The sequence below is a fragment of the Mauremys mutica genome, chromosome 5, assembly GCF_020497125.1.
Source record: "Mauremys mutica isolate MM-2020 ecotype Southern chromosome 5, ASM2049712v1, whole genome shotgun sequence".
Taxonomy (NCBI): Eukaryota; Metazoa; Chordata; order Testudines; family Geoemydidae; genus Mauremys; species Mauremys mutica.
In genome coordinates, this window is record NC_059076.1 from 73,428,148 (window position 1) to 73,447,106 (window position 18,959).

General features: G+C 48.8%; 1 protein-coding gene across 5 annotated transcripts in view; it reads right to left on the reverse strand.

Annotated features, from left to right (window-relative positions):
• The window catches only part of NEK1 (NIMA related kinase 1), a 127,991-nt gene that overhangs the window by 74,917 nt on the left and 34,115 nt on the right, over nt 1–18,959 (reverse strand). For 3 of the 5 annotated variants that reach the window (XM_045019065.1, XM_045019066.1, XM_045019064.1), the window contains exons 13-18: nt 16,655–16,714; nt 16,276–16,335; nt 16,097–16,144; nt 15,925–15,999; nt 10,295–10,473; nt 10,083–10,214 (exon numbers count right to left, since the gene is read on the reverse strand). In XM_045019065.1, coding sequence (XP_044875000.1) covers nt 10,083–10,214; nt 10,295–10,473; nt 15,925–15,999; nt 16,097–16,144; nt 16,276–16,335; nt 16,655–16,714 — 554 coding nt within the window. The remainder of the gene's footprint in view (nt 1–10,082; nt 10,215–10,294; nt 10,474–15,924; nt 16,000–16,096; nt 16,145–16,275; nt 16,336–16,654; nt 16,715–18,959) is intronic. The other 2 variants (XM_045019069.1, XM_045019068.1) reach the window with 1 other exon arrangement.

Consider the following 18,959-nt stretch of genomic DNA (forward strand, 5'->3'; position numbering starts at 1 on the left):
ACTTCTTGAAAAGAGGGTGCTCTTCCCAGAGGCATAGGGGGCACTTGGCCCAAAGATGGGGTCAAAAAGGTTACTGAATCCAGGAACCTTAGTGGAATCACAGGAAGGTACAGTTCTAAAAGGCATAGTGGTGCCAGGCCTGGCAAAGTAGTCTTAGGTGATGATATGCCTGGTACCAGGGTAGAGCTTCTGCACAGTACCATGGCTGCCAGTGGCCACTCTGATGTCTTGGTACCAAGGACACTAAAATGACCACCAACGCAGTTGCCAGGGCTTCTAGTATGGTGGTTCTGTTCTGCTAGTAGAGGCTGCAATGCTCAAGGAACTTTTTTTTTTTAAGTTTTGAAACACCTTTAATGACCAACAGCCTGGTGGTCTGAGGCCTTGCAGTCAGATCTGGAGAGGGTAATTTTCAACTTTTCTCCTTAGAAAACATGCAACTTGTCTCTATGCTTTCTGAATGAGAAAGGCACCAGCTTGGGAGAGTCTTACGCAGACGCCAGGGCAGAAATTGAAGCCCTCTGGACTTCAAAAACCTAGACACTTGGAATCCAGGGTCATCATTGTTTCATAATAAACATCCTCTGGCGTGCCTCTCTCGATCACTGGATCTGCTTTGAGAAGGACCTACAAATTTCACAGCACTCTGCACCATGCCCCTCACCAAGGCAGAACAGACACCTCACAGGATGAGAGGTTCTTAAAGCCCAGGGATTTTCCATAGTCAGCCATGGTAGGCAACATCACCAGCGATGGAGGAAGAGAACTCTTCTTCCTCTAAGGCATCCTGAAGAGGTAACTACTGAAAAAATGCTGTAATCGCTAAAGGAAAAAAATTTGTTGGAGGGAGTAGTTCCAACAGGTACCACTAGTGGTAGAGAAGGAACTGTCTCTCACAAGAGAGTTCTACCCTTTACACCTTCACCAAGTGTACAAGGAAGGGAAGGGCACATGCAACATCCCATTAGATACAGCTGACTGGAAATTTCTTCTATGTGCATGCACTGGATATACATTAAACTAATATGGACTATGTATATGGACTAGCTCTCAAAGAAGAAAAGACGGTTACTCACCGTTGTAACTGTTGTTCTTCGAGATGTGTTGCTCATATCCATTCCATGTAGGTGTGTACGCGCCGCGTGCACGTTCGTCGGAAGACTTTTACCCTAGCAACTCAGTGGGTCGGCTGGGCGCCCCCTGGAGTGGCGCCCCCATGGCGCCGGATATATACACCACCTGACCCACCCACTCCTCAGTTCCTTCTTGCCGGCTACTCCGACAGTGGGGAAGGAGGGTGGGTTTGGAATGGATATGAGCAACACATCTCGAAGAACAGTTACAACGGTGAGTAACCGTCTTTTCTTCTTCGAGTGATTGCTCATATCCATTCCATGTAGGTGATTCCCAAGCCTTATGTAGGCGATGGGGTCGGAGTGAGATGTTGCAGAATGCAAACTGCTGAGCCAAAGGCTGCATCATCTCTGGACAGTAGACCAAAGAAGCAAAGGTCCGGATCGAGGACCAGGTAGTAGCCCCTGGAAGGGTATGTGAGTCGGAAAGGCAGCAGAAGAAGCCTGAGCCCTGGTGAAACGAGCAGTAAGGTGGCTCGACGGAACATGGGCCAAGTCACAGGAGGTGCAAATGCATGACGTCATCCAAGATGAAAAGCTTTGGGAGGAGACAGGTAGGCCCTTCATCCGGTCTGCTAATACAACGAAGAGTTGGGGCGTACAAAAAGGCTTGTCCGCTTGACATAAAAAGTGAGCGCCCTACGGACGTCTAGGGAAGGCAAATGTGCTCCCGTCGGAATGAATGGGGCTTCGGAGAGAAGACCGGAAGGAAGATATCCCGGAGGATATGAAAGGTCAACAGCACCTTAGGGAGGAAGGCCGGACGTGGTCCCAACCACCCCTTGTCCTTACGCAACATAGTGCACTGTGGGTCCACTGTGAGAGCCTGAAGCTCGGAGACTTGTCCAGCCGATGCAAAGGCTACAAGGAAAAAACTGTCCCTCAGGACAGGTATCTCAGCGAGCATGTTGTCAGTGGCTCGAATGGAGCAGGCATAAGTCTGCTTATAACCAGGTTGAAGACCCAGGAGTTGGTGGGGCGGCGAACCTGGGGGCATAAATGCCCCAAGCCCTTGAGGAACCTAGAAACCACAGTGTGAGAGAATATGAAGCAGCCACTCTCCCTTGGGAGGGAGGTAGAGACGGCTGCCAAGTGCACCCTTAATGATGAACTGCACCAGGCGCTGCTGTTAGAAGATCATAGGCAATCCAAGAAATGGATCGGAACCTCTGTGGGGGAAACCTTGTGTTTCGTAGCAGCAAAAGAAAAACTGCCAGTTGAGCAGATACGTTAACCGAGTGGAAGGCTTCCTAACACCCAGGAGAATCCTGTAGAACTGAGGCAGAACAACGTAACTCGGCTTGGTTTAGGCCCGCAGCAGGCATGCGGCGATGTGCAGGGATTGCAGGTCTAGGTGGTAAAGTTTGCCGTGATACAGCGTTATGAGGTCTGGGCAAAGAGGCAGGGGAATCGGTTGGCTACCGACCGGTCTAGGAACATGGTGTACCAGTGCTGCCTGGACCACGCTGGAGCGATCATGATCAGATGCGCTCTGTCCCTGCGGAGTGTTAGCAGGACCTTGCGAACCAGCGGGAGCGGTGGGAAAGCGGATGGCAGACGGCTCGTCCACGGCATCAGAAAAGCAGCCAAGATCGAGCCCGGGGAGAGGCCTTGGCATGAGCAGAACTTCTCTCTCGTTCTGTTCCTGCGAGAGCGAAGTTCCGGAAACGTAATGGATAACATCCAGAGGAATCAACCACTTGAGAGACAGGAAGGAACTGCTGAGGCGATTCGCCAGAGTGTTCCGGACCCCTAGGAGAAAGGACGCTGCCAGGTCTGTCGATTGAGCTGTGCAGGAGTCCTGGAGCTGGATAGCTCCGTGGAAAGAGAAGAGGACCGTGCTCCTCCATGCTTGTTTATGCAACGGGTGTCCGTTGTGTTGTCTGTGAACACCGAGACACAACAGCCTTGTAGGTGCTGTTGAAACGCCTGGCATACAAGGCAGACTGCTCCCAACTCCCGGACATTGATGTGCAAGGGCAGCTGTTGAGCCAACCAAAGGTCTGGAGTGGGAAACTGACCCAAGTGAGCACCCCAGCCAAGAGATGGGGGCGTCCATCATGAGGGACACCGAGGGTGAGGTGGATGGAACAGCACCCCTGCATACATCAGGGAGGGCGTCAACCCCCAGTCGGGGGAGCCTAGGACGCTCGGGGGGATCGAGGCGACTATGACCATGCTGTCTCTGGCCGGGTGGTACACCGATGTGAGTCCCGATTAAAGTGTACGGAGGCGAAGCCTGGCATGTTCGGTTACGCACGTGCAGGCAGCCATGTGGCCCAGGAAACCTAGGCAAGTTCAACGCAAAGTTGCCGGGAAGGTCTGTAGACCTTGTACAATGGTTACCCTCGCGTGAAATCAAGGCGTAGGTAAGCAGGCTGTGCGATACTGAAGTCCAGGGTGGCCTCAGTTAAGTCTACTCCCTGAGTGGGAATCAGGGTGGATTTCGCTATATGGATCATGAGGCCTAAACGCAGGAATAGGACCTAGTCGACGCCCACACGAGAGGTAACTTGGGCCCCGGTGGCCCCTGGGATGAGCCAATCGTCCAGATACGGAGCACGTGTATCCGACGGTGGCGGAGAGGGCGGCGACTATAGCTAGACACTGTGAATACACAGGGGGCTGCATAGAGGCTGACCGGGAGGACCGTAAACTGGAATGACAGTTACATCATTACTTGTTGAGCTCCCACAGGTGTAGGATAGGTCTGAGACCTCCCTTCACCTTGGGGATCAGAAACTAGTGGGCTAGAACCTTTTGTCCCTTCGTCCTTGGAACCTCCTCTATAGCTCCGATGGTGAGGAGCACCCGCACCTCTTGGAAGAGGAATTGCTCGTGAGAGGGGCCCCTAAGAGGGATGAGGAGGGATAGGCTTTGTCCGATAGGTGTTAGGGTCCCGACCAACGCCTATAACTGCCTCAGCGTCGCCTGCTGGCAAAGCCCTGTCCTTGTCTAGGTGCAGGGTAAGGGCGGTGAGGCTGTCGGAGAGGTCAGCAGTGAGACATCGGCATGCAGATGCCAAGAGGGAGTGCGTAGTGACATCGCTGTCCTTTGGGCCTTGCAGCCTAGGGTCAGTTTGAGAACAGGCCTTTGTCATTGAAGGACAAGTCCTGTATAGCGTGCAGCAGCTGCGAGGGAAGGCTCGATAACTGGAGCCATAAAATGCGCCTCATGGCAACACCCGAGGCCAGAGTCGTGGCTGTGGAGACCGCTACATCCAACAAGGTCTGGAGGTAAGCTTTCGCCACTTCGGCCCTTTTTCCAGGAGGGCATAAAACTCTTGACGGGAGATTTGAGAAACCGACTCCGTAAATTCTCTCACCGCCGCCCATAGTAACGGCTAAGCAGGGCTTGCTGGTTCGCCACGTGAAGTTGCAGGGTGCCTGCCGAGTACATCTTATGGCCCAGGAAGTCCATTCGCCTAGCCCCCTTGGACATAGGGGCTGGTACCTGTAGGCCATGGCGTTGCATCTGATTGACGGACTAGATAACAAGGGAGCAGGGGGAAAGACGTACATATAGGTGCCCGTCGCCCATGGAGGATACCATGCACATGCATTCGACTCCCGTGCCTACGGGCGGGATAGCGGCCACTTGGAGATTCATAGTGAATGCCACCCCTCTCGGGAGGTCCTGATGGGCCCCCAGGCCGATTAGGGGAGGGCCCAAGGAGTACGCTTCTGCCACCGCCTCATCTGGGGAGGAGGGAGAAGAAAGGCCGGGGGCAAGTGGGTCCTGTGTGGGCTCACGCTCCTGGACGACCTGCTGATCCGGTGGGATGTGGGAATCCGGTGGCAGAACCGGACTTCCTCTGTACCGGTCGGAGGGGGACGGCTAACTGTCGCCCCTGGTACCCAGTGCTCTGACGGAACAGAGCGCGATGGGATCACAGGTAGGCCTTTGGCCTGATGGCATGCCCAAGATGTACAGTGCAGCCACTGATGGGGGTCAGGGTCCTGGCCTGGAGCACCCAGAAGACTCTGGTGTGCACATCCGAATGGATGGCCATGGAGAAGTTAAAGCCCCGGGCAGAGTCTCCCTCTCCACCTCATGGCGCTGGACACGGCACCGGGGATCGGTACCGTGAGGCCTACCGGTACTGGGAGCGAGAATGGGATCTGCGACCGGAGCGATGCCGGGAGGCTGACCGAGATCTCGAGCTGGATCGGCACCGAGTGTACCAGGTCGGGGAACGGGACACTGATCGGTGCCGCGGGTACGACCGGTACCGATATGGGGAACGGTGCCAGGACCGTGAACGGTGCCGGCACCGGGCTTGGCGACAGGACCGAGAACATCTGCGAGACTGCGATCGTGAACGGTGCCGCTCTGTGGTGCCGACGCAGGGTGGTGAGCAAGACAGGCTCGCCGATAGACAATATAACCCGCACCAGCGGTGCCGGGGGTTAAAGCAGCGCAGGCTCTGCCCTTGCCATCAACTCCCTCGCTGTGGAAATGTTTCCGGCGTGGAGGGAATAGTGAGCTCAACCACAGCTCGCACCGGGGAGCGTTCAGGTGCTGGACTCGATGGCTCTTGCGTGGCCGGAGTCGACGGTGCTGATACTGTCGGTGCCGCAGCAGGTACAGGTGCCGGGCAGTGCAACATAGTAGAGCGGTCGGGCTGCGGAGCAGGCGGCTCTGACACAGCTTAATAGTGAGCTCGACCACGGTGCGTACCGGGGAGCTTTCCAGCACCGGACTCGACGGCTCTTGCCTGGCCGGAGTTAACAGTGCGGATATTGTCGGTGCCGCGGCAGACATCGGTGCCGGCGATCCGACTGAGCATAGCGCTCGGCTGCGGAGCAGGCGGCTCGGACGCAGCAAGGATATTGTGCCTCTTCATCCTCCAGGAGAGGGATCCATGCCAAGTGGACGTCGGAGCCAGCGACGGCCGGTGCCGAGAGGCCTTGGCGGTACCGGCGATCCGGTGCCGAGGGAGCGGTCCTTGAAGACTAACCAGCACTTGGTGCCGAGAGCGGAGGAGCAAGAGCTGCCTCCCTCAGGAGCCGTTTGAGACGAAAGTCCCGCTCCCCTTTGTTCTCTGATTAAAGGCCTCACAAATGCGGTACTTATCTGTGAGGTGAGATTCCTCAAGACACTTAGGAGAGGATCTCTTGTCGGCATCGGCTTGTGGCCTGCCGAGCATTATAAAACCCTGTGGACCGGGCATCAGACCCGGCACCGGGTGAGGGGAAGGGGATAAACCCCGAACCCCTGTGAAATAAATACACTATACTATACTACAAACAAATAAAGTTAACTACAACTATAAACATCTCAACTATATACTTAACGAGAGAAACTACGAGTAGCTAGGGAAGTGGAGGTCAGCTAAGCCGCGCTCCACTGTTCCAACGACCGACACGGGCGGTAAGAAGGAACTGCGGAGTGAGTGGGTCAGCTGGTGTATATATCCGGCGCCATGGTGGCGCCACTCCAGGGGGCGCCCAGCCGACCCACTGAGTTGCTAGGGTAAAAGTCTTCCGACGAACATGCATGCGGCGCGCACACACCTACATGGAATGGATATGAGCAATCACTCGAAGAAGAACCACATCTATCTTTCAAGCATCTTCAAGCACCTGCAATGATGCTGCCCAAATATTTGGCACTTGCCACATACTTGATGTCCTATCCGGGCAGATTAATACAGAGCTGGGTGTGAACTGGACCTGGAGGCTGCTTGCTAGTGGGGAGGATGAGCTGGATGGTTCCCGGAAGCTGCAGTTCTCAGCATGCCCTGAAGGAAGGAGGCAGCATGCAGGAAACAAGTCCGGGATGCAGAATCAGGCTGCTTCTCCCTCTGGATTCCTGGGCTCTGTGGGTTACGGGGTGCGGGTGTCTGGCCTTGGGGAGGCCCCCGTGACTGGGCACTGGCATGGTGGGGATAGGGTGCAAGTGTCTGGGCTGGGTGGGGGCCCACAGCTGACCTCTGGGGGATAAGGGGTGCATGTGAGTGTCTGGGTGGGGGGATATGACTCTGCAGCTGGGCTTTAGGGAGTTCAGGTGTCTGGCCTGGGGGTACCCTGCAGCTGGGCTCTGGAAGAGGAGGAGGAGGAGAAGGGAGTACAAGTGTTTGGGCTGGGGATGAACCACAGCTGGGCTCTGGGGGGTAGGGGATACAGATGTCTGGTCTCTGAGGGGTCTCTGCTGGTCTCTGAGGGGGAGAGGGGCAAAGAAACAGGTTTCTTTAACTTTCAATTGCTGGGGGGAAATTTTTGTATTTGTATTGTTACAAACATAGTTGCTGAGAGGTATTTTGAAATAAATTACCAAAATAATTTCAACTGGCCTGATTATATAATGTTATCTTGACAAAATAAAATATGCAGAATTTTGAAGAATTTTAAAATATTGTGTGCAGAATTTTTAGATTTTTGGCGCAGAACTTCCCTAGGAGTATACCAGTCACTGCAGATATTGATCGATGGTGACAGAACACAGCCTTGCCAAACTCCAGTGGAGATAGGAAACCATGCCACGTATCTGCTACTGTATCCTGACCCCCAGTTTGAGAACTCCTGCTGTAGTTACACTTTTCAGCCTTATTCTTTTTGAACAGACGCAAAATAAGCATCTTTCTTCCAGTCACCAAGGATGAAGATAGTGTGCCAGATGGTCTGCTAGAGCCTAATCAGTCACAGTACAACAATAGTCTTACCTGTCTTCCACAATTCAGAGAGAGTGATTATGTGCTAATACACAAAAAGGTAAAGGACTTCATTAAACAGAGATTTTATAATATGATATTAATGTTACAAATTTTAGGACTGAAAAGCCAGAAAGGCAAAGTTAAGGGGAAGGCATGTGCAAGCTTAACTTTGTCCCCTTAGATATATCGATTATGATAGTTTGAGTTATGCAATCACACACATTTTTCTATACAATTCAATTAGTTATCTAAAGACTGACCCGTTCCCCAACCCAACTTTTGCCCTGCTATTTCTCCCATCCACACCTGTTGCTACTCCTCAGTTTTATCACTGGGGAATTAGGTTCTGAGGAACACATTTTTCAGCCCTTCCTGCAGCAGCTTTTTAGGTAAAGATGTGGGAGAGGATTTGACCCTGTATGCTTTAGCAAGGGAAACTAGGTTAATGAACTATGACTTAGCGCTGTTCTTGCTAAAAAGGCACTGTCGCAACTGACTAGTGTAGACATAGCCTTTGAGGTCATACCAAGCAGATCTCCTAGGAAAAAGTAGCGTATCATAAAATAAGCTCAACTTGGGAGTGGGCATTTATTTAAAAAATGTTTACAGTAATTGTAGGGAAAAAAACCCCCACACAATTAGAGTAGAAATGACAACACTCTTCCACAATTCAACAACATTGTTACCATACAATGACATACCCTCTTTTTAGCTATATTACCCTGTCTTCCCATTTCTGGTCAGCAGTGTTGGAAAGCTACACTAATCCCCAGCCTGCTCCTCCAAAGTCTTCTCCTGAGCAACACGCTTTAAGCAAAGCAACTGGAAATACAGTAGTACAGTGGTTCTCAAACTTCTGTACTGGTGACCCTGTAGCAGGGCGGACCCTGCTCCGGCCCTGAGGGCTTTAGAAAGCAGCCTGGCAGGGCTTGAGAGCTGTGGCTGGAGGCTGGGCTGATGGGGAAGGTGGCTGCAGCTGGGGCCACGCCCCAAACTGAAGCCCTGGGGATTATAAGAGGCAGGAAAGCCAGACCCCAGGAAGAGTCTCTCTCTGCTCCAGAGAGAGATGGGCCTAGCTGCTTAGGGAGCTGAGAAGGCACCTAGGGTGAAGCAGGGCTGGGAACAGGCTAAGGAGCTGGGGAAGCTCCAGCCTGGACAGCCCCAGGCTGCGGCCTAGCAAAGGGCCTATAGGTACTGTGGGTTGCAGAGGGCAGCCCAGGGGTAGGACGAAGCAGCAGGTCCAAACCCCCTTTGCCTGTGATGAGTGGGCTGATACTGCAGTCTGCCCCAGGTGTGGGGCTAGACCATGACTGTCAGTAGCCACTACTGAGGCAAGGCGGGGATAGTAGCGTGGGGTTCCCCTGGGAGGGGGAGACCCAATTATAGATAGCGGGCACCGGGTCCAGGGAGGGACGCCGGGGCCAGAGAACAGGCGGGTCACCAGCCTGCCGGGGGCGCTCCAGGGCCGGACCGAGGGACATTCCGGGACCGACCAGCAGGAGGCGCGGCAGGGGTGAGTACGACCCGCTTACAGACCCCTTTCACATAGCAAGCCTCTGTGTGCAACCCCCTTTAAATATTTAAAAAAGTGTTTTTAACTTATAACACTATTATAAATGCTGTAGGCAAAGCTGGGTTTGGGGTGGAGGCTGACAGCTTGCAACCCCCCCATGTAATAACCGCATGACCCCGAGGGGTCCTGACCCCCTTAGTTTGAAAACCCCTGCAGTAATAGAAGCATGCTAGTGGTGAGTTTTATAAGAACACTTCCACACTAGAAAAATCAAACAGGTCAGGTAACAGGAAGAGTTGGGAAAAGGAGGGAATACCCCAGGGCAGCTGGAAGAAAAAGAGGCTTATGGGCTAGTCCAGGCTGTCATTTCATTAGTAATTTATATTTTGGGTTTTTAACCAAAAGCACAGCACTCTTAAGGGTTGCTAGTAATTAGTTACCAGATTATTTATAACCATTAGCAACTTGACTTTACCAAAGCAAATAGTCAGCATACATAGTAGCTAGATTTACTAATGATTTCACCCATAAGCACTGGAAGAAATGGTAGAATCAGCTGCAAGCATGATAAGATACATAACACATTGGCCATCTTCAGTGGGAACTAAGGCACCAATGATTCTAAAAGGGTTATGCATTCTGTGAGAAACCAACACATGAACAGACAAAACAGCGTCAATGGATAAAGATGGTTTTTAAAAGTGTCTAGGATTAAGCTAAACACAACATAGGACAAAAATCTAACACGTAGGGATGCATTCACAGATTATCACGGTCCAACCTGTTTGCATTGGCTTGTTTAGACACCTCCTTCAATCTTTTGATTTTTTTCCTAATTGCATCAGCATCTGGTAAATGGTGATGACCATCAGGCCCATTAGGAAATCCTGGACGTACTCCAGGTGGAACTCCTCTGTAGATAAATATGTACAGTAACTTTCATTACTTTCGTCAAAGCAGAGCACATGCAACTCTAATGGAAGGTAGTCATACCTTTCAACAGCTTCCCGACCTCGTATTTCTGCTCTCCATCTGGTTTCTCTCTCCTCACCTACTTTAATATTTTCCTTTTGCTGTTGCATCTGGTCAAAGATAGCATGGTAGTGTTCATACTGTCCTCTGGCAGGCACGGGGGAAGGCCCAATACCTCCTCCACCACCAAAAAATGGTGCCTGGGAATTAAAGAAAGAACTCTCACATCCTTATCCTAATAAACCCTGGCAGTGTCCACTAGTCTTAATAAAACAACAACAAATCAGGATTTCTTCCTAAAGTTTAATATGTCCAAAATGTACCTGTTTTAACACAGAGGAAGAGGATTTAAACTCTTACACTCATGTAACATTAATATTTTATTATCCTCCATCAGCAGTTAAATTATATGTGCTATATCTATCACATAACAGTATTTCTGACCCTCTACTATAAAAGGAAATCATCCCATTTCAAAATCGATAAGCTACACCATCAAAGAGTAAGCAGTTTATCACAGTGAAGGAACTGAATCAAGAAAAGAGGGATAGTGCAATCATTATAAAAGTATAAAGGTAAAAAGAGTGGTAAAAATTAGCCTGATAATTTTTTTCTTTATTATAGCTTCAACAATTTGCTGGGTCCTAAAGTTAGGCTTACTAGTCTATAATAGGGTGATCAGACAGCAAGTGTGAGAGGGGGTGGGGGGTAATAGGAGCCTATATAAGAAAAAGCCCCAAATATTGGGTCTGTCCCTATAAAATTGGGACATCTGGTCACACTAGTCTATAATTGCCTCAGGAGCCTTTTTATTTATTTTAATTCTTCCATTGACCTAGTTGCATCTACTTTGGGGGGGGACCAGTTAGCATAGCTTCAGCACTCAGAGGTCTGAATTTCACACCCCTGAGCACTGTAGAATATCAAGGTTGGAAGGGACCTCAGGAGATCATCTAGTCCAACCTGAATTCACAACCCTGGGTTTAGCAGGCTAATGCTCAGACCACTGAGCTATCCCTCCCCTCATAGCTATGTTGACCTACATTCAAGTGCAGATCAGGATAAAGTAACCAAGCGACACTAGGGTTGTTTCAACTGTTCTACTTAAGGTGGTCTGAAGGAACTAAGTGGGTCACCATGTTCTTTATGTTGCGGAGGGAGCGCAAGGGCATGAAAAGCACATGCGCAACTTCTGTTGTACACAGCTAGTGAAAATATTCCAAATTGCAGTGCTGGGGTGCCCACACACCATGAGTAGGATATATATTTTCAGTATGCAAAAACCAAAAAAAGTGTTATTTGGATTTAATTACAAGTGGATGGAGAAAGACTGAAGAAGTTTGGTCAGAGGTTTGCAGTTTCTGCAATTTCACAGCATTATCACAGACTACTTAAGCAACTGAAGTTGCAGAAAACCTCACTGCTAGTAAAAGCCATACACAGTGGAAATCCTGCCCAACTGGTCAGGGCCGGCTTTAGGGAAAATGGCACCCTGGGCAAACTTGCATTTTGGTGTCCCCCACTGCCTCTGGCCCCATGGGCTCCCCACCCTCCCTTCCCCCCTAACCCCTGCACTGTGCTCCCTTTGCCCCTAATGCCTGCTCCCCCTCCTGCACCCATAATCCCTATACCCCCTTCACTATCAATCTCTGCCCCGCTCCTGTGCCCCCAACCCTTGCACTGTACCCCCTTCACCTCAACCTCTGCACTCCCCTCCTGTGCCCCAATCCCTGCACCACTTCACTCCTATCTCCTGCACCTCCCTCCTGAACCCCTAAGCCCTGCCCTGTGCATGCCCCCTTCACCTCAAGCCCTGCACTCCCCTCCTGCACCCCTAAGCCCAGCACTGTACATACCCCCTTCATTCCAACCCCTGCCTCCCGCACGCCAACACCTGCCCACTCCTGTGCCCCAACCCCTGCACTGTGCCCCCTTTGCCCCTAACCCTTGCATCCCCTTCCTGAACCCATGTGGGGAAACTGACCGGATGCACAAAGCAGCTGGCATTGCTGCTTGCTCCCCCACGCCACATAGTTCTAGGGCGCTGTGAGGGGGGGAGCAAGGAGCGATGTCAGGGCTTCCTGCATCCAAGTCACTTTCCCTGCGGACTGTGTAAGGGGAGGGCAGGAGAGCAGCAGCTCCGGATGCCTCAGCACAGCCCAGTTGGAGAAGTGACTTGGATGCAGGGAGCACTGGTGTGTGTTGGGGGACTGTGTTGAGGGGTGTGTGTAGTTCAGACTCCTGACCATGAGTGCTTTCTTAAAGAGACAGTGCACTCACTCACTCAGGCACACACATTCAGACACAAGCAGCTGCCAGCAGCTCTGGACCCAGAGAGGCAGCAGCACACACACATTCCCCCTGTCCCGTCATCCCAACTTAGTGGAAACTGGGTACACGGGTGGAATGGAGGGGAAGACCCCGCTATCAGCCCCCTCACAGAGCAGACAGGAAGACATTCCCAGTCTGGAGTGGCCAGGGGCGACTCCAGGGAGGAACGGGGGGTGAGGGGACAGGAACAGCAGCAGCTGCACATGTGGAGCAGGGCTGAGGAGGGGCACCCCTGCTCCCGAGGAGTCACCTGGCTCTGACAGCTGGTCATCCAACTGCGCCCTGCAGCTCGGGTCTCTTCCCACTCCCCCATGCTGCTGCTGCTTCTCGCCAGCAGATCAGGTGGGAATCCAAACCTTGTGCACAGCACCCTCTTGGGCAGGCTGCCAAAGGCCGGCCTTGGCTGTTATTACAGAAACACTACTGTAATTTATGCAAACTTCAATGCACTATTGAGCAGAGGATGTCTGAGATTCAGCTAGACTAGCAAAGTATAAAATTCCTGCATGTTCAACCAACCAGATTCCAGCACAAATTAAAAATCAGCTGAACTTTTGGAGAAGGCAGCTGATATCCTTCAGGATGGTTTCAGAACTTTAAAACATAAGAAAACAAAAACAGTGCTTTAAAAAGGGAGTAATTCCTAAACTTTTCAAAGCACAGCCAGTATTCTTTTGTGATATAGCCACAAGTAGACGCAGAATTACAGCACTTATAGTACTCTAGAATTTTATCCAAGAGTAAGGAGCACCTCTATAGTGCCGGTAATGAGGAAAAACAGGGTAGTCAGTAGCTGTGATTATTTCAAAGTACCCATACATTTGCATCCTTAATTGGTGGTAAGACATTGCCCAACCCTACCAACAACAAATGGAAACGGAAGACAGTGATAAGAAGTACCTCACAATTCGCACATGTAAAGGGGATTATTTAAATTCACATTTTTGGTTTATCCAAATACTCAAGCAAGTGATACATGCTATGGTTCTGGATAACAGCAGTTTACAACATACGATAGCAAATCTTTTCTTGGCTTCTAGAAAGGAAGTGCATGCCACCACAAATCTGATACCAACATTGTTTGTAGAACGTCATTTGAGGTTTCATATGGACTCATTAAACTCAATCTAGAGAGAGAGATTCTTAAGAAACAATGATCAAAAGCCAAATTGTGCACACCCAGACGTAACTTTTCCACATGAAAACCTGTCTTATTAAAAGACTGAGATAATTCATGGAAATCCAGAGTGATTACAGCACAGACTGATCCTCTGTCTCATTGGATAGAAGTGCCACCAAACATGTCAACCAGTTTTCAAGATGCCTATTGCAAGCACCAAGCCTACAATACAACCGTAGACAGCGACTTGTGATGTTACCAGTGAGGCTCACTTCCCTGTTTCTACAAGTGACCTTAGCATTACAAAGCAGGAAGATGTTTCTGATTCAGTTACACCATCAAGTCCAGACCCTGATATAATGTCCATGAGATGTTATCTAGAGAGAAGATGTAAACCACCTCTCACATTGAACGTATTTATTTCTTATTATTTTAAGAATATGTGATTTGTAACTTTATGTCCTTTTACATTTAAGGGAGGGAGAATATGTAGTGTAAAGGAAAATGGTATTTCTTTAAATAGTTCGTAAGCCCTCTAGCAGTGCTCACCATTTTTTAGGTTTGGAAAGAGGCCAACAATGAGAGTACTAGCATGTATATAGCTAGGCCTTGCATGTTTGCATATAGTGAGTAAACAGTCATGTAGGACAAAGATGTGCGCATGCAGTTTCCTCATTCTTGTTCTGTAAAAAGCAAAACACACAAAACCTGATCACTGTGATCCACCCATGTCTCATATCTAGCAATGAAACCTCTGTGTTCTGAGCAAGCTGTAACTAGTAGAAAGTACAGCCCTTCATTTGTTTAGCAATATAAATTGCCATGAACACCTCTCCACTACTTTGATCTATACACTGAGAGAAACAGTCACACAGAGTGTGTGTGACTTCTCACAACAATCATGTTCCCAGGTAACTACCACCCACTAGGAGAGCCCCACAAGCATGCAAAACAGAACTTTCTCCGGATCTAGACTACATAATTCACTCTTGCAAAAGCGAAGAACTTTCTAAAAATCAATCAACTAAAATGAGTGCATCAAAAATTTAGCATAATTAGTTGACAAAATAATGAGCAAAATGAGCTATTCCACCAACATCACCTCTTTTTTTTTTTTTAAAGTAAAATAAATAAATAAAATACCAGGTGCTAATGTAAGCTTCACCATCATGGCTGCCTCCTCCATCACGTCCTAAAACCCCAAACCTTCATCCTAATCCCAAAAAGTGTCCTAACCAACCTAGGCAAATAATAAATAATAATAATAATCCAAACATGATGGCCACTCTACCAGCTCCTACCTATCACCTAACGTCTGATTTTGTTTTAACAGCAGCTCCAGCTCATCTCAACCAACTTATTCTCTTTTACACCAAAAAACCCTAAACAAACCTCTTCTAAAACTCCAGTATCAAAAAATTAAAATAAAAGCCCTACTAAATACTTGACATTTCAAATGCTTTCTTTTCTATATCTTTAATAAAAATTAAAAGAATTTTTAATACTGTATTTGCCATAATAGGAAACAAACTACAGCCTCTGCATACCAAACCCCAAACACTGTTCCATGTTAAACAGTAACTACATTTATTTAGCATCTTTACTCTCCTATATTCCATCTAAATTAATACAACAGACCTCACCTCTTTCAGAACCAATGCAAAACTCATTTCTTCAGTCTCAACTTTCTCTCAGCAAGTTATTCACACAAACACTTGCTACTGATAAATTAGGCAAGCTATTTTTCCTCTGGACTCAAAAGGCAGAAAGGCCCACCACAAATCTCTCATAGGGGAGGGGCTCAGATACTATGTTGTTGGGGGCCATAAAAATACCTAGACAGAAAAATGTGAGGCATTTGAACAAAGAGAAGAAGGTTGTTCCATGCATAGATTCACTATAGAAAAAGGACAAGAGGGAGAAATGGGAGAAGGAAGGAAACAAATGGGGTGTGTGAAGGATGATACAAAAATTTGATGGAACACCTTAGAAATCAGAAAAAAGTACGCAAACACCAAGAAGTTGGGTATGTGAAAGGGGGCCATTATTCAGTATCGCTAAGACTATTCATAGATTAGTACTGGGGGTAGCCCCATATGTAGATAAGCATCTATTTGTTATGGAGAAAAGAGCGTGCCATGGAAGATAAATAAAAGGGAGAGAAAAGATTGTGCTATATATTTCATCATCTGCTGCCAACCTTAACTTCACCACTTCCACCTGAACTAAGCACATTTCTCCAGCCTTGTTCCCTGGCTCTGTTTATCCGTTCCATCTGGAGAAGACAAAAAAAGGGAAATAAAAGTTCAAGTATTCATTTTCTAATAAAAATTCAATTTCACCGTTAAAAATAAAATTTAAACATATTTTACCCTTTCCTTTTCCAGTCTTCTTATCTGCTCAGCTTTCAGCAAACCAATCTGAAAATTTGAACAGTTGGAATATTAAACTATATATTCTGAGGTAATTTATGACATACTTCACAAAGGAAGATTTTATTACTTAAAGCATCATTGTAAATAGAAAAAAAAAGCCAAAGTATTTTGTCTACCTGGTCTCTTTGTCGTTTTTCCTTCTCAAGTAACTCGAATCTTCTCTTTTTTGCAGCTTCCTGAAAAATGAGAGAGAGAGAGAGAGAGAGAGAGAGAGAGAGAGAGAGAGAGAGAGTGTATGTATGTATATATATATATATATATATATAAAATCAATTTAATCAATGAACACTACTTTCAGCAAATTTTTAGATCAAGAAGGTTAGTACTCCAGTGGCAGAGGCATGCCCAGGAAGGCAAAAATTAAGAAGTTAGAAGGTATTTGGAGGAAAGAAATAAGGAGGAAAGGTTTGGAGGTTTTATTCTGCATTTTTTAAATTTTTGTTCTGGTTTTGGTTTTGATGTAGCTTGAAGACAGGTAGATGGGCGTCTTTATACCTCAAACATTTTCCTCCTTTCTTCTCCTGGATTCATTTTCTTCATTGGAGTTGGATGGGCCTAAATAAAAGGTAAAACTACAAATTAGGTATGTCAGTGCATGGTACTTTCTAGATCCCAAAATAATAGGAAAGTGAAGTCAGGAAGTGAGAGAGCACTAATTTAAAATGTAACAATATTTCACAATGCAGCTTCATCTATTATTCAGAAGTGTGCCTGAAACAAAAGATGCTGTTAAGATCTAGGGTGAGTTTCATTGTAATTCTTCATTTGCTCCTGACCATGGGTTCTATCTGGTCAAAACAAATGAGCAAATAGTTTTAAAAGCTCAATTTTATCTTTCTTGTTAATTTCCCTTCTCTGAGAATATCAAATGCCCACTGATCCTCTATGCCCTCCTCCTTAACAAGTTGAAGGTCCCTGGAGATGTCAATCACAGTGCTCACTGGGAAAACAAGTTGGCCTCGAAATTTCTAACTCCAGATTTTGTTCAAACTATAGTTAATACTTTATTCTTATGTAATAACACTGCTAACTGGTATTTATGTACAGTAGAACTTTGGAGTGACAAACACCAGAGTTACAAACTGACTGGTCAACCACACACCTGCTTTGGAACCAGAAAAGACAGTTACCTTTTCTGTAACTAGTGTTCAAGATGCATTACTCATGTGCATTCCACAATAGGTGTGCGTGCTTGCCACATGCACCAGTGCTGGAAGTTCTTCCCCTAGCAGTACCCGTCGGAGAGCGCCCCAGCGACCCCTGGAGTGGTGCCTCCATGGCACAGTATAAGGGACACTGCGAACTCACCCCATCCTCAGTTCCTTCTTGCCAGACAACTCCAACAGAGGGGAAGGAGGGCTGGATGTGGAATAGACATGAGCAACACATCTCAAAGAACACCAGTTACGGAAAAGGTAACTGTCTTTTCTTCTTCGAGTGATTGCTCATGTGTATTCCACAATAGGTGATTCCAAGCTATATCGGTTGGAGGTGGGTAGGAGTTCACAAATTGTCAGGACGGAGCACAGCCCTGCCGAACCCAGCGTCCTCCCTGGTCTGGGAGACGATCGCATAATGCGAGGTGAACGTGTGAACTGAAAACCATGTGGCAGCCCTGCAAATGTCCTGAATGGGGACATAGGCTAAAAGGGCAGCTGACGAGGCTTGCACCCTAGTCGAGTGTGCCCTCACAATTGAGGGTGGAGGGATTCCCGCTAGGTCATAACAGTTATGGATGCACGAGGTGATCCAGTTGGAGAGCCGCTGAGTGGAGATCAGCTGACCTCTCATGCATTCGGCCAAGGCGATGAACAGCTGCAAAGACTTCCTAGTCCAGTCCAGGTAAAAGGCCAGAGCCCGTTTCACATCCAGTGTGTGAAGGCGGCGCTCCTCGCTGAACTCATGTGACTTTGGGCACAGGACCGGCAGGAAAACATCCTGACTCATGTGGTAGGCAGAGACCACCTTCAGGAGGAACCAAGGATGTGGGCAGAGCTGGACCTTATCTTTATGGAACACCATGTACAGGGGCTTGGAGGGTCAGGGCCCTGAGTTCTGAGACCCGTCTAGCTGACATGATCACCACCAGGAAGGCTACCTTCCACGAGAGGTGCCACCAGGATCAAGTAGCCAACGGCTTAAAGGGGGGACCCGTCAACCATGCCAGCATCAAGTTCAGGTCCCACTGCAGGAATGGGGGCCTAACGTACGGGAAGAGATGATCCAACCCTTTAAGGAATCGGCCAGTCATAGCATGGGAGAATACTGCATGCCCCTGAACCGGCAGGTTGGAGGCCAATATGGCCACCAAGTGCACCTTGATGGACAAGTGCGCCAGGCCTTGGGCTCTAAGGTGAAGGAGGTAGTCCAAAACGAGCTGGATCGGGGCAGCTACAGAGGAAACGCCCTGCTCAGCTGCCCACTGGGAAAACCGAGACCACTTTGCCAAGTAGGCCCGGCGCCTGGAGGGCTGCCTGCTTTCCAAGAGGATGCACTGAGCCCTTTCCGAGCACATCCTTTCCTCCCAGCCTAACAATTAAGCAGCCACGCCATGAGGAGGCAGCCCTGGTCCTGGGAGAGCAGGTCTGGGCGGGACGGCAACAGCCATGGCCACGGCGGGGCAACCATCAGGCTTGTGAAGGTCCTGTACCAATGTTGCCTGGGGCATGCTGGGGCAACCGGGAGGACCCTGGCCCTGTCCATCTTTATCTTTTCTAAGACCTTGCTGATCAGCGGAAACAAGGGGAAGGCATAGAGAAGCTGGCCTGACCAGGATAGGAGGAAGGCATCAGAGATAGCA